The 16192-nt window shown below is 43.2% G+C and overlaps 1 protein-coding gene across 1 annotated transcript; it reads left to right on the top strand.

Annotated features, from left to right (window-relative positions):
• Positions 1–4909: 4909 nt before the first annotated feature.
• On the top strand, positions 4910–9696 carry ndufaf4 (NADH:ubiquinone oxidoreductase complex assembly factor 4). Its single transcript, XM_060913427.1, has 3 exons — positions 4910–5236; positions 5416–5498; positions 8794–9696. Exons 1-3 carry the CDS (start codon positions 5101–5103, stop codon positions 9103–9105), a joined length of 531 nt encoding a protein of 176 aa, XP_060769410.1. The 5' UTR covers positions 4910–5100; the 3' UTR covers positions 9106–9696.
• The last annotated feature ends 6496 nt before the right edge of the window (positions 9697–16192 follow it).

The raw sequence follows: 16192 nt of genomic DNA, 5'->3' as shown, positions 1-16192 counted from the left end.
TAGCCTACTTCTCCAGCAGGCTGGATCCAGTGGCGGCTAGACTTCCTGTTTGCCTGCGTGCAGTTGCTGCAGCTGAAAAGGCGGTAACTGCCTCCAGAAATATTGCGGGGTATTCTAACCTCACCCTTTTGGTCCCACATGCTGTCTCCCTGCTTCTGTTGGAGAAAAAGACGTCACATTTGTCAGCACAGAGATGGTTGAAGTATAACACAGTCATACTTGATATGCCTAACATCATTGTGAAACGTTGTTCTGTTCTGAATTCTGCCTCTCTTCTCCCTACAGAGGACGATGGAGAACCACATGACTGTGTTGCTCTCACTAACGATTTTTGTTCCCCCAGGGCAGACTTAAAAAGCGACCCTTTGGAAAATCCAGACATGATCCTCTATGTGGATGGTTCAGCCTCCAGAGACCCAGAGACGGGAAAGAACAAAGTAGGTTTTGCCGTAGTCTCAGATCACGAGGTCCTCAAGGCGTCACGTCTGCCCTCGAACCTGTCGGCGCAGGCCGCAGAGCTCTGTGCCCTCATTGAGGCATGCAAATTGGCGGCAGGGCAATCTGTCAATATTTTTACGGACAGTAGGTATGCATTTGGCGTTGTGCACGATTTTGCCACCATTTGGAAACACAGAAATTCTCTCACTAGCACAGGATCTCCCATTGCACATCATAAACCGGTTTCTGAGTTGTTGGATGCTATTCTACTCCCTAGAGCCATTGCTGTGTGTAAGTGTGCTGCCCATACTAACAATACTGATCTTGTGTCTCAAGGGAATGCCAGGGCGGACGTGGCAGCAAAGTGTGCAGCCTTAACTTCCAGTTCACCCTCTAACCTTGCTTTTCCTCAGGTTTCTACCCCTTGTTTACAGCTAGCGGACCTTCAGAGCACTGCCACTCAGGACGAGAGATGAGTCTGGAAACAGGCCGGCTGTATCTTTGCAAACTTGGTCTGGGTTTGTCCCTCGGGCCGTCCCTGTCTACCAAAACACATGTTCTCTTTCTATGCAAAATTGGCACATGGGCTAACCCATGTGTCAAAAGGGGGGATGGTAGCAGAAGTAACAAAGAGATGGTTCACAGAGGGGTTTTCAAATTATGCTGCGAAATTTTGCAAGCAATGCTTGATATGCGAACAAAATAATGCAGGCCAAGGTATCAGACTAACTCAAGCAGCACACCCAATACCAGACAAACCATTTGATCACCTCCAAATGGACTTCATTGAACTGACACCTAGTGAAGGGAAAAGGTATTGCCTGGTAATAGTTGACATGTTTTCAAAATGGGTTGAAGTATTTCCCACAGCTAAACAAGACTCAGAGGCGGTAGTCAAAGCACTCCTGAGAGATATAATTCCTAGGTGGGGTATACCTAGCAAAATCTCAAGTGATAATGGAACACCCTTTGTTAATGCAGCCCTAAAGAAAATAGGAGCATTCCTAGGGATAGACCTGAAACAACATTGTGCCTACCATCCTGCCAGTGCGGGAGCAGTAGAGAGGGAAAATGGGTCCCTTAAAAATAAACTAAGCAAAGCTTGTGCAGAAACAGGGCTAGGATGGACAAAGGTCCTCCCTGTAGTACTCACACAAATGAGGATGCAAACTAGGCCTAAACATGGGTTAAGCCCATTTTGAAATTCTGTTTGGACGAGTACCCAACATGGGGATAGGGCCAGTTCAAAGAACACTGCCGGACACCACACTGTGTGATGATGCAACGTTGAATTACTGTGCAACGTTGTCCTCTGCTTTGAAATCTATCCACAAACAGGTAAAAGAAGTACTTTCCAAACCTGCTGAGGGATCTACAACCAGGGGATTGGATAGTGGTGAAGGACTTCCGACGAACCAAGTGGAACAAGCCACGGTGGAATGGCCCATTCCAGGTCCTGCTCACGACCCCAATGGCAGTGAAGGTCACGGGCAGAGTGACGTGGATCCACGCTAGCCACTGCAGGAGGGTTCCTGAACCAGCTGAGCAGGAGGAAGAGGAAGGCCTAAGTGACCCAGACACTGACTAAAGCTTGTGAGGAAGAAAGGCATCACTACATGGAACAGTGCGAGTATCACATCAATCACGCACGCACCCTCAATAGGGAAGAGTATTTCAGTGTCTAGCCGATAGATAAGCCTTAGGGTTTCGAGTTTCCTCCAAGTCCCGGTGAGGTGGGACGAGGGCTGATAGGGCGTGCCCGCCCTCTGAGCACCAATACACATCAAGAAGGGCAAGGGTTAATTTGGAGACATAGTTAACATAAAATGAAGGAGGTAAATCATTATAAGCTCGGTCCAGTCATGGGCCTGAGCATTCTGATCCTGCTGGGGCTCACGGGAGGATCTGTGTGGTGGTCAATACAGGGAACCCAGGCTGACACAGAGTCAAAGACAGTTGGTTTAGTGGATGGAAGACTCTGATTCCATCCACCATACTGGTCCTAGGTTTAGTGATTGTGATGCTATGTTTGCTGCCTGTTTTCTGTCAATGTTGTATGTCTGTGTTTTAGAGGCAGCTGACAAATATTGGTTACCAGATGGGAAAATAGACTCAGACGACTTACCTGACTGGCCTCCAAACCCACACGAAGACTATAACCCACCGTTCGATGACATCAGCACAGTTGACATGAAACTAGTCCTGACTTAAAACACTTTCATTATGATTGTTTCCTGTTCTATTATTCCTGATCTATGTATATAGCTTGCTAGCATTAACTTAAGACCTCTATGTCTTATAAAAAACAGCCCTAGCATTATCCCTGTACACTCAATGACGTGTTAAGTCGAATCTCTCTGAGAACTCATCACTGAAACTGTGTACAGTTCTTTTCTTTCTTTAGCAATTTTTATCCTGTAGGATAAAAAGGGGGGAGAATGTGAGGGAAATTTAGTGGATGAACATTCCTGTTCTCTGTGTTTCTGTGTGTTGAGCTCAAGTGGCCTAATATACTGAGAAAGATGTTTTTTTTCCAATGTTGTAATCACCTTTCTGTGGCCTTGGTGGTAATGAGCAGGGTGCTTGAGTTCGTCCTAACTACGCATCTTCTCATGATGTAACCACCTTTCCTGACCTCAGTAGTGATAAGCAGGGAGCTTGAGCTCTCCCTAACTTGCATCTGCCTACACGTACCAAAGCATGCCAGGTGCACTCATTAGCAAAACTTCATAGAAAATCTTGAGCCAATCACGTGAAGACACAAGCAGTGAGCGAATGCCTTTAGAAGTATAATAGATACAGCCAAAAAAACACAACTCAGAGTGCGCATACTCTCGGCATCACTGAAGTGGTGTCTTCTACTCTTCTTCTATTCTTCTCTTTCCTTTCCTATTTTATATATCTTTATATGATCTACTATAATAAATAACTGAAAAGACGACTGCTAAGCATTCTGAAGTGTTTATTAGAAATTTCCATTACAATACAACTCAATCTTTTCTTGAATGCCACGGTGTATTTGATCATCGTTGTTGCATCCCGTCATGGCCACAGTTGACCACCATCTAACGTCTACTTCCAGCATAATGCTGGTTTCCTGAACATGACCCTGAGTTCAGTGATCTGAGTCCAGGAGAACACCTTCAGGATGTGGTGGAACAGGAGAAGAACAGCATGAAAGTGCACCTGAAAGATCTGCATGAGTTGTGTGATGCAATCACTTCATTAACATGGAGCAGAAACTCAAAGGAATATTGCCAGCATCATGTGGAGTCCATGCCATGAAGAATTCAGTAAAGTGTCTCAGCATTTTGTCCTGATATCTCTGCTACACACACACACTGCTTAGTCTAAACTCCAAACCTGTGTTATTACTGTGTGTGTGTGTGTGTGTTTATGATTGACTGAATCCCACAATGCAGCACTATCTTTTCATTTACAATATAAAAGCTGATAAACTGCAGTGAAACCACCAGCTCTGATTTTCTCTCTTATTAAACACAAAAATAATTAGTACTGTTTACCTTTATCATCTATCAGTTTCTGTTTCACACTGGTAAAATATTATTTAATGATTGTCTTATTGGGGCGGCACGGTGGCGTAGTGGTTAGTGCTGTCGCCTCACAGCAAGAAGGTCCTGGGTTCGAGCCCCGGGGCTGGCGAGGGCCTTTCTGTGTGGAGTTTGCATGTTCTCCCCGTGTCCGCGTGGGCTTCCTCCGGGTGCTCCGGTTTCCCCCACAGTCCAAAGACATGCAGGTTAGGTTAACTGGTGACTCTAAATTGAGCGTAGGTGTGAATGTGAGTGTGAATGGTTGTCTGTGTCTATGTGTCAGCCCTGTGATGACCTGGCGACTTGTCCAGGGTGAACCCCGCCTTTCGCCCGTAGTCAGCTGGGATAGGCTCCAGCCTGCCCGCCTGTGACCCTGTAGGACAGGATAAAGCGGCTAGAAATGATGGATGGATGGTATTTGCCTGTAATTGTGTGTGTGTGTACTGGTACTTTTATTTTACATTTGCTGCTTGAGAAGACCAGAAGCGGAAGTAACTCCAAGCCCTGCCTTTGTGGCTGTGTCCGAAATCGTTCCCTACTCACTGTATAGCGAGGACGCCATTTTGTAGCGCTGTCCGAAACCTTAGTGAGGATTATTTACACCCTGTATAGTGCACTCAAAGTAGTGTACAACGAGGGTCACTAACCAAAGCAATATATCCCATCATGCATTGCGGTCGCGCTGAAAGAAATCAAATTAAAAGTCTCATGTGATTTAATAAAAAGCAGCGTCGAAGAAGAAAGAAAGGATTCAGCCTTGATTTAAAATAACTGAAAGATGCAGAGACTGTGTATTGATTAATGTGTGAAATGCGCTCAGTATAATATGGATTTATCACAAAAACACACGCGTGTATTTATTATTTTGAAACCCACCAGCCGACTGATCCGGCACGTTTTAATTGTGCGACAGTAATGACGTAAATACCAGCGCGACGGACGAGTGTCCGAGAGAGTTTTATCATTTTACCAGTGAGTTCACTGTATAGTCCTCTGTGTAGTGATTCCCTATATAGGGAGTAGTGAACGAGTGAGCGATTTCGGACACGGTGAGTGATTTCGCTGCTTGTCCGACACCAGTTTCTGTTCCGGGTCACAGAAAGTGTCGGTCATGGGCGCGCGCGTGGGCCGCCTCTTCAAGAACTTCAATCTGGAGGCTCGTGCGCACCGCGAAATCGGCAAAAGCAAACCGGAAGCAGCGCCTCGGCATCCGGTACCGATTAACCACAGTAATCGCGTCCCGCCCGGTAATGATAAAGTTTCTGTCCGTGTTTACTGACCTGCTAACTGTCTCACTGACACTCTGTACACTCGCGCCCTACGTAGTGTGCTAGAGAGAGTGAGTGAGTGAGTGAGTGAGTGCACACTGCTCAGGGCTCGAGTGTGCAGCACTGTTCACTGACACCATTACCTCTGTGTGTTACAGTGAGTGAGATCCACAGGAAGGATGAGCCGCTACTGAATCGACTCAGACAAATTTATGTGGATTCTAAAGACCCACAAACGCCGGTACACACACACACACACACACACACACAGTTAAACAGAATATAAAGTGCAGATGGTTATAAAACCACATTACACTGTGTTCCAAATTATTATGCAAATCATATTTTCTCAGATTTTCCTAAATTATCTACATTAATGGCAGTCATGATTTTCCAGTCATCAACCATTAGAGTACAATTCAAATGTTTTTGAACGAACCTCCCAATGATAACAGTAAATTTTTAAGAAATAAAAAACACAAATGCACCCAAAATGCATGTTCCAAATTATTACACACAATTGAGTTTCCAAACATTTTGTCATAAAGAACAAAAAATGGTCATGTGTGAAATTAGAAACATTAGCAGGTCATGACTAACTGAAATGTAACTGAAATCAAACACTATTTAAATCAAAACATTATCACAAGTGAAGTCACATCTGAACATAGGACCCCTTGTTGAAAAGGACCTTCTCAAGTCTTCCATCCATTGAATTTGTCAGTTTTTGGATAGTATCTGCTGGAACTGCCTTGCATGAGGACAGAATAGCCTCCCAGAGCTGTTGTTGAGATGTGAACTGCCTCCCACCATCATAAACACTTCTCTTGATGATGCTCCAAAGGTTCTCAATAGGGTTGAGGATGGGGGCCACACCATAAGTTTGTCTCCTTTGATGCCCATTGCAGCCAGAGATGCAGATGTATTCTTTGCAGCATGACATGGTGCATTGTCATGCATGAAAATGATCTTGTTTCGAAAAGCACGATTCTTCCTTTTAAACCATGGCAGGAAGTGTTCTTTGAGGAACTCCACATATGTTATGGATGTCATCTTCACACCGTCAGGGATCCTAAAAGGGCCGACAATCTCTCTCCCCATGATTCCAGCCCAAAACATCACTCCACCACCTCCTTGTTGGCGCCGTAGCCTTGTTTGCATGGGGTGGCCGTCAACCAACCATCCACCACTCCATCCATCTGGACCATCGAGGGTTGCACGACATTCATCGGTGAACAGAACAGTTTTGAAGTCAGTCTTCATGTATTGCCTGGCCCACTGGAGCCGTTTCTGCTTGTGTCCAATGGACAGGGGAGGTCGAAACGATGGCTTACGCACCGCTGCAAACCCCTGGAGGACCCTGCATCTTGTTGTTCGGGGCACGTTGGAGGCACCAGCAGCTTCAAAAACTTGTCTGCTGCTATGACAGGGCATTTTTACAGCTGCTCTTTTGATCCAGCGTATTTGCCTGTAGGAAAGAGTCCTGGATTTTCCATTATTAGCACGCACACGTGTGTGCTCTGAATCAGCTACATACTTCTTCATAGTGCGATGATCGCGATGAAGTCTCTTGGCAATTTTGATTGTTGCCATGCCTTGACCCAAACATTCAACTATTTGTTGCTTTTCAGCAGCTGACAGGTCCTTTTTCTTGCCCATTTTGGTTGAAAATGGTAGCCTGCTTAATAATGTGGTACAACCTTCTTTAGTAGTTTCCACTTTAATTGGACTCACCTGCCAAACTAATTAGCACAGGTGTCTTCAATTGGTTTCAGTGATATACAGAGCCCTGATACACATTACCATTCATGAGTTTAACTGACAAATATCTTACCTTACCACTCTTAAACACTTGTTGCATAATAATTTGGAACACAGTGTACTGCTGAATTAGATAAACACCTGTCTGTAATTGAGTGTAATGATATAAAGTGGTTCAGATCTCAGTTCTGGAGTGTGATGGGATAAAAATAATCACACCCTGGGGTTAGTCCTGAACACATTATTCCCTCATGTGAATTTAGTGAAAATCAGAGAGCATTGATTTTTTTTCCCACCAAAAAACCCAGTTACATTATAGCAGCGATAAATAGTCGTCCCCTCACCAGTGTCTTTTTATTCTCTCTGCAAGTGAATCAGACAAAAAAAAGAGAAACTGTAAAGAAGTGTAAACTCTGTCCAGTACCTTCCAGTTCCAGCTTCCCCTCTGACTGTTGCACAGCACCAGTGTTGGGCACGTTACTTTCAAAAAGTAATTAGTTATAGTTACTAGTTACTTTTCCCAAAAAGTAACTGAGTTAGTAACGGAGTTACTTTGTCATAAAAGTAACTAATTACCAGGGAAAGTAATTATTCCGTTACATTTTGTGTTAACCCCCCCCAAAAAAAAAAAACAAATTCAATTAGTGTAATCATAATAAAAGTGAATGTTAAATGTGTTTAATGACTGAAATGGACACTTAACAGAACCAGTTAGTAACGTTATCTACACTATATTAATATTTTTGTGGTACAATGTGAGAAGACATTATCAAATTTAATATATTTTTGTAGTTATTAAAATTGTTACTAATTACTGGTCGGAGTTTTATCGCCCCACTCCTGTGAAGGACGGCCCCATGAGGACAGTTGAGGGTTATACCTGTTAAAACTGTTAATATTATAGTCAGGCTGTCTGTTGTTGCCCAAATGAGGATGGGTTCCCTTTTGAGTCTGGTTCCTCTCGAGGTTTCTTCCTCATGTCGTCTGAGGGAGTTTTTCCTTGCCACCGTCGCCACAGGCTTCATCATTGGGGATAGATTAGGGATAAAATTAGCTCATGTTTTAAGTCGTTCAAATTCTGTAAAGCTGCTTTGCGACAATGTTTATTGTTAAAAGCGCGATACAAATAAACTTGATTTGATTTGATACTGGCCACTGACGAGGACAAACGCTTTGTTCCTCGACATAATGTGCATTGCACGTAGACATTTTTGCCTTTTATTTCAAGTAATGAAAAGTAATGGCTGTATTTCCAGTGTGAAAGCGCAGTGCTGGGCTGACCGCTCGCCATCGCTGGGTCTTCTGATTGAAAGTGTGCGCAGTAGTGCAGTACCTACGTATGTTGTCCAAATCTACTCTGATTGGCTTGCTGTGCCGTTGTCTCGCATCTCCCCGCCCCACACTAAAGCAGAGTAAAGAAAGGCTGAACGAGCAGCGTGCCAACTGAAAACAGCTTTAATAAAGTAACACAGAGCATTTTATTGTAAGTAACGGGAACGGCGTTATAATGATGTAAAAAGTAATTAGTTAGATTACCCGTTACTAAAAAAGTAATGCCGTTAGTAACGCCGTTTATTTCTAACGCCGTTATTCCCATCACTGCACAGCACTGACACTGGAGACTCCTTCCAGAGATGTTACGCACACATTTCTCCTCACAGGAAATGTAGAGTTTTAAAATCTTTATGTGGAGCTTCTGCTGTAAATGTCTCTGTGAAAGAGCTCTTACTGCTGCAACACAGAATTACACGTGTGTGTGTGTGTGTGTGTGTTAGTTACAGAGGTTGGCAGGTGTGAGGAGGCTGCAGCAGGTGGACCGTCGCCCCCTCAGTGCCTCACTGGCGCCCCCTGGAGTGTGTGACATCACAGATGTGCCCAAAGGGAAGCTTACCATTGTGGAGGCACTAACAGCACTAAATAACCACAAGCTAACACCTAAGGAGTGGCCAGCTGAGCGGATCGCACAGGAGCTAACGCTAACACACAGCGATGCCCATGCACTAACATCCTACTTCATTCCCTTTAACGTTAAAGTCATTAAAATCTCCCGACCTGAAGATACACAGACGCGCATCACTGACTCCTAAAACACACCTTTCTGTTTTCTCCCTTATTTGCTTGTTATTGTATATTTGTTATAAATTGCTAGTAATTTCATTTCAGTAAAAGTGTTTGATTAAAGCTAAAAGTTTAATGATGTCCTGATATTTCCTGAATATAGTTATAAAAACACTTCATTTTGCATTAATTATTTAATGAACAAGAAATTTAAATGTGCCACACAGAGTAAAGTGTTTTTCTTTTTTGAAAATTCCCCCAAATTAAATTGTAATGTCACCTTTAAAGTCATGTGTTAGTAGTGAAATTATTTTATTAGAAAAGTGTTATACTTTTGTCCAAGTGTATTTTTGTTGAGATGTTTTGAGCGTGTGTGTATATGAGAATTTAGAAATTAAAAATGTCCGTGACAACCCCGTACTGTTTACAGGAAGAACGGGACAAAAATAACACCTGAAACACTTCATCACTCGGAGTCTTCAGTCCATAAACATCTTAAGTGTTGGGAGAAGGAACAGGAACATTATAAAGTGGGAAATTATTTACTGTAACAAAATTTTTTTGAAATGTATTTATTTTGAAAAAAAAAACAATAAAACTCGAGGTAAAAGACCAGATAATGTGCTGTTGTATTGTTTTGAGTGCAATACAGGTCAAAGATGATTTACAAATCAGTTTTAATTTCAACTCAACATACCACCCCAACTTTTTCTGATTTGAGATTGTAGATGACTGTGTAGCTAAGCTAATGATGCTAGTAGTAATAGTTCAGCTCAGAATTGCTGAGAACTTCTTATAAATAAATGGCATTTTCTCATAAATCAGTATAACTCCATTTTCTTGTATGGCTGAATAGGCAAAAGTTAAATGCTAACATCATCCACTCTGGAGACATGGAGCTATGATGCTAGCTGCTGTAACAAGCAGAGAACCTGTGTAACGTGATAAGTCACTCGGCATAAGTAAAATCTAATCGTCTGTAATCATAATGAACAAAATTCCATGTGTTTTAATGCTTTAACTTGGCTTTCAACCGCTTGAAAAGACGAGTAGTCCAAAGTCTTTATACAGAACCGTAACAAGCAGAATACACCTGTAAAATGATAAGATTATCATCACTCAGAATAAATCAAATCTATCATTAATCACCAAACACAATAAATCAGAGCCTGCTGAAGGGACATGCTAATCTAAGAGCGAAGAGTCTGGAAGCTGAGCACAGCCAACACTGTTCACTCCAGTTTCATTTTAATTATATTTTAGAGAAAGCAGAGCTTCACGTATCTTCTTCGATCAATCGCCTGTGATGAGGAATAAGCAAAATCTTCACTTTAACTTCATAAAGACTACAATTAACTCATTACAGACAGAGACTTCTCTCTCTCTCTTCGTCTGTCTATGCAGGTTGCAGTAATGTGTCTAACCCTGCTGAGATTTCATTAAGGAGAGCTGCTCATTAGAGGGCTCCCCTTATGACATCATCAGGCTCCTTAGAGGAGCCACAGTAAACATCACACTCTAACAGAACTGTGTTCAATGCATGTGTGCATATGTATAATCAAGCCCATGAGTACACACACGTACACACACACACAGTTTCTCTCCATAGACTGGTTCCAGTGGTGTTCCTGTTGCTTAGTAACAGTGTGTGTTGGAGAGACTCACTGAGGTTCTCTGTGCGTTCATCACGACTAAAACAGAAACACAAACAGGGTGGATGTGTTCACTATTCCATCACTTTAACAAACTGTTAACACTAAAAAATAATACAGAAAACAGTGTTCGATCAAAGTGAAGAGTTTATTTATAAAATCTCTGCGTGTCTGTAAAGGATGTGAACAGTTCAGTCATACAGCCGCAAAATCAACAGCTGAAATCGGGATCAAACAGTTTCATTCAAATTAATAACTGAATCCAATAAAACACAAATAAAATCAAATAAAAAAAAACTTTCTGAGAGCCTCAGATGTCACCTGCAGAACCAAGCTGAGACATCATCATCATCATTTTAAAAAAAAAGTATTGGCACCCAATCTGGCAGAACCAGCCCGAATATAGTATAAAGCTCTTCTGTCCAATCAACTCTCTGTTCAGTCTCAATACAAGTGGCGCTGGTCTGCGGCTGACTCGCGTGCTGGAGCTTTCTTTGTTCGTGTTTGTTTTTTTTTTGTTTGTTAGATGCGGTACTAAGTGTTATGTCTTAAAGTGTGCTTGTTTGCACTTTATAAATTAGAACGCTATATTTTGCATGAACAGCAGTTAAAACATGCTTTGTTTCAGACTTTTATTGGCGATCACTCTGCTCTGTCCTCTAATGATACGTACGGAGTCTTCAAATGCCGCTTTTCCACTACAAACGTGGCTGAGCCGTGCCGTGCTGAGTCGAGCTGAGTCGAGCTGAGCGGGGCTGTTGGAGTTGCATTTCGACTACAACCGCGCTGAACCGTGCTGGCTGGAAGTGGGTGGACACATTGGGTGGAGTTAGCGAAAGTGGGTGGACGTCACGTGATGTCGTTAAGCAGCGCAAACAGTGACATCAGTGACAGTGGCGGAACAAGTCAGAGCCGGGCCGGGGGCGGGGCAAATGACCGGGCCCTTTATTAAAGCTTATCATAACATCATTTTAGGCTACAAAATGTCCGCAACTGCGGTGTTTACCAATTTCAACACTACCGGGTGCAACTATGTTATTTAGTACATCAAGTCCTTCAAACGAACATGTAACTCAGAAACAAAAAACATTAGGATACTGTACATGGCTCATAATAAAACATCAATAGCCTATACTGCGCACATTATTTGAAGGGCATACGAATGAGCGCTCAGAGGTTGCAACGGTGACAGGAAGAGTCAGAAATAAAAGGAGGGCGGTGCAAACCTCACTGAATGCACTGTGTTTACCAATTTCAACACTACGGGGTGCAACTATGTTATTTTGTACATTAAGTCCTTCAAACGAACATGTAACTCAGAAACAAAAAAACATTAGGTGACATACTGTACATGGCTCATAATAAAACATCAATAGCCTACTGCGCGCATTATTTGAAGGGCATACGACGAGCCTTGCGCTCCGCGAACTCGTCCATGATGCTCTGTATGTCACTGATTCAGTGATCTTTTAAGCGGTAGTCTCACGACCCGAATAGTAAACAATAAACATGGAGGACATGGAGTCGTTAGTGTTGCTGGTCTTGGTGCTGTGGCTTGTTGTCACCGACAACGCCAACAGATACTGGCAAGAGCGTATAGATGAGGCGAGGCGCATAAGGCTTCAGAAATTCTCGTAATTCGTAATTCTTCTTCTTCCGGGTTTGCGGTGTTTACAGATCCCAGCGCGCTCGCGGGGCGTGTGTGGGCATGTGAGGACACTCCTCCTCACCAATCAGTGCACAGGGGAGTGTCTGCTCACGCCCCCAACCTCACTCGGCACGGCTTGGCTCGCTTCAGCCCCACTCCAAAACGGTGCGAGTTTTAGGGGCTAAGCAGGGCTGAAGTGAGCTGAGTCGTGCTGGTTTTTGGTAGTCGAAACGTGAGCCGTGTCGGGCTGAAGTGAGCTGAAGCGAGCTGAAGTGAGCTGAAAAAGGGTAGTGGAAAAGGGCCATAAGATTACCTATGGGAGAGTGGAGTTACTGCAGCTGGGCCTACTACTACAACATGACAGGATACCTGCATCAGATATTCCCCTGGAATGTCTTAGGTCTACAGCATGGAGATTCAGTCAGAGAAAGCGAGGATCGAGAGTAGGAATCCGCCGGCGAGTTCGTGCAAGAGGATTCAAACCTCCACTCCCAACTATCATCTTATCTAACGTGAGGGCACTGAGGAACAAAGTCGACGAACTACACGCTGCCACACAACACCTGTTTGAATACAGGGAAAGTTGTATTTTATGCTTCAGCGAAACGTGGCTGAATAACACGGTAAATGATGATAGTATTTCTCTTTCGGGGTTTGGGACACCAATAAGACTCGACAGAGACCAGCGAGCCACTGGGAAATCGATCGGAGGCGGTCTCTGTATGTATATTAACACACAATGGTGTAAACACTATGTCATCAGACACACTGTCAGTTCCCCAAACTTAGAACTTCTCTCCATTTCCCTTCGACCCACATACTTGCCACGGGAGTTTGGGCAGCTCTTTGTGTGCTTGGTTTATATCCCCCCCGATGCAAATTACAAAGTGGCTGCAGAGGTTATACATCAACACATACAAGATCTGGAGACAGCCTCCCCAGATACACCCAAGTTAATTCTGGGCAATTTTAATGGCTGCTCCATGTTAACTGCATTGCCCCATTATCAGCAATATGTTAAATGCGCCACGCGCGGTTCAAAAACCATTGATCTGTGTTATGGCAACATAAGAAATGCCTACCAAGCCATCAATAAGCCACCAGTAGGTGGGTCAGATCATAATACTGTCTACTTACTGCCCTCATACCGCCAGAGACTTAAAAAAGAGAAGCCCAAAGTAAGATCAGTGCCTGTATGGGACCCTGACAGTTTGACAGCTCTGCAAGGCTGTTTTGACTGTACGGACTGGGAGGTCTTTGACTGTGAGGACTTGGACAATCACGTTGAGACAGTTACAGCCTACATCAACTTCTGTGTGGATAATCTGATCCCTACGAAAAAAATAAAAATGTTTGCCAACTCAAAACCATGGATCACAAGTGATATTAAGAAACTGTTGGTGGAAAAAGAGTGGGCGTTTAAAGCAAATGATCGGCGCAGGGGGAAGTTGATTCAAAGGGAGATACAGGCGGAAATTAATCATAGCAAGGGAATATATAACTCAAACGTGGAACAACTGTTGATGAATAACGACTCATGGATGGCATGGAGAGGAATTAAAACTATGATTGGACAAAGTAATCAGCCAAAAATTCCTGAGCACTCAGTTGAAGAGGCAAATGCCTTGAATAAATATTTCGCTAGGTGGGAGAGCGGTCTGCGGCCTTTTCCAAACTGGCCGGACAACGTAACAGAAAGCGCATCAATCAGTGTTTGTAGCTGGGAAGTCCTGTCCTGTCACCCCTATTATATATACTGTACACAAATGACTGTGTGAGCCACACCCTTGAATGTTCTCTTTTTATGTTTGCTGATGATACGGCCATAGTGGGTTTCTTAACGGGTGATGAGACTGGCTACAGACAGGAAATAGACCAGTTCTATAAATGGTGTAATGAAAATTCCTTGATTTTAAATATTTTGAAAACCAAAGAAATGGTTATCAATTTTAGGAAAAGGCCCCCTCTTAAACCAGTTTCTGTACATGGGAGTGATATTGACATAGTGGAAGAGTAGAAGTACTTAGGTACTATTATAGACAATAAGCTCACATGGAGGGCAAATACTCTTGCAAGATATACAAAGGCACAACAAAGACTTTATTTTTTAAGGAAACTGCGTAGCTTTAAGGCTGATACAGTGATTTTGAGATTGTTTTATTTAACTTTTATACAGAGTGTTGTGACCTTTGTAATTCAGTGTTGGGGGGGGTGGTTTATCTGTTCAAAACGGGAATATGCTGGATAAGATTACAAAACTTGGTAGGAAAATAACTGGATCAGAAGTGAAAAGTATCGTGCAGATTTCTGATGAATACACCATTAATTTGGCCTTGAAGATACTGGATGATCCATCCCACCCCCTCTTCCCTGAGTACCCCACTCTCCCCTTAGGACTCCGTTATAGAACGCCACATGTAAAAACAAACAGAGCTATAACATCTTTTGTGCCAAGGAACATTCAGCTGCTAAACAGGCTGAATTCAGACGACACCATTCTAAAGTATGCACCTTTTATTTATATATTGGGGTTTTTTTAGATTTGTTTGTTATTCTATGTATTATTGTGTAAGTCTGCATGTTTAAGTGTTGTTTTGTTTTATGTAATTTATGGCTCCTAAGTCCAAGACAAATTCCCCTTGGGGCAATAAAGGTTTCATTCATTCACAACTCCATTTCCAAATCAGTTGGGACGCTGTGTCCCAAACGGTCAGTAAAAACAGAATATGATGATTTAGAAATCATGGAAACTCTATATTTCATTGAAAATATTACAAAGATGGGCAGCACGGTGGTGTAGTGGTTAGCGCTGTTGCCTCACAGCAAGAAGGTCTGGGTTCGAGCCCCGTGGCCGGCGAGGGCCTTTCTGTACGGAGTTTGCATGTTGTCCGCGTGGGTTTCCTCCGGGTGCTCCGGTTTCCCCCACAGTCCAAAGACATGCAGGTTAGGTTAACTGGTGACTCTAAGGCCCTGTCCACACGGCAACGGATTCAGGTGAATCCGATACAATTGTTTATCGTTTCGGCCTGGCGTCCACACAGCACCGGCGTTTTGGGTGCCCCAAAACGCAATCTTTTGAGAACGGGTTCCAGAGTGGAAAGATCTGGCAACGTTGCCGTTGCGAAGTCGTCTGGATGAGTAGAACGGATTTGTTGACGATGACGTCACAACCACATGACTGTCAGTGCTTCACGCCGGGTAGAAGTGTAACAAACTCGATGCGAGTTGTCAACAAATCCTATAACTTGGTTCATGAAACGCGCTTACAAAATATTTTCACTGTGAATATTTATTGTGTAATGGTGCAAAGTGTGAGAGAGTGAGAGAGAGAGAGAGAGAGAGAGAGAGAGAGAGAGAGAGAGAGAGAGAATAGCCCTTAGGACAGAGTCAATCCCGCCAGCAAAAATAGGGAAAAAAAGGAGCGATCTCACCTCTTCAGATGTTGGTTTAAGTCCTACAATACATTCCTCAAAAAGGGCATAGAAGAACAAATTAATCCATCAACGTGTAGCATTCAATTTATTCCGGACCATTAAAGACGCCGCCTTCCGCGTAGAATCATACGTCATCCTCGCTGCCATATTGGATGGGTCAAAGCGGAGAATAAAGATGCCTCATTCATGTGCTGCGTTTAACTGTACCAACAGGTTTGCTGTCCAAACGAGATCACATGGGATTACCTTTCACAGGTGAGACTGGAAAAATACTTTTCATTGTATTTGGTCATTATAATGTAATTTTACGAACAGATTTTTCTGACTTTGTGGCTAATATGAAGTCTCGCGCATAATAGTTTATGCGCATGCGTCCTTACTT

This window comes from Neoarius graeffei, chromosome 2 (assembly GCF_027579695.1).
Source record: "Neoarius graeffei isolate fNeoGra1 chromosome 2, fNeoGra1.pri, whole genome shotgun sequence".
Lineage (NCBI taxonomy): Eukaryota > Metazoa > Chordata > Actinopteri > Siluriformes > Ariidae > Neoarius > Neoarius graeffei.
Note: the sequence above shows the minus strand (reverse complement) of the source record. Positions and strands in the feature narration are given on the sequence as shown.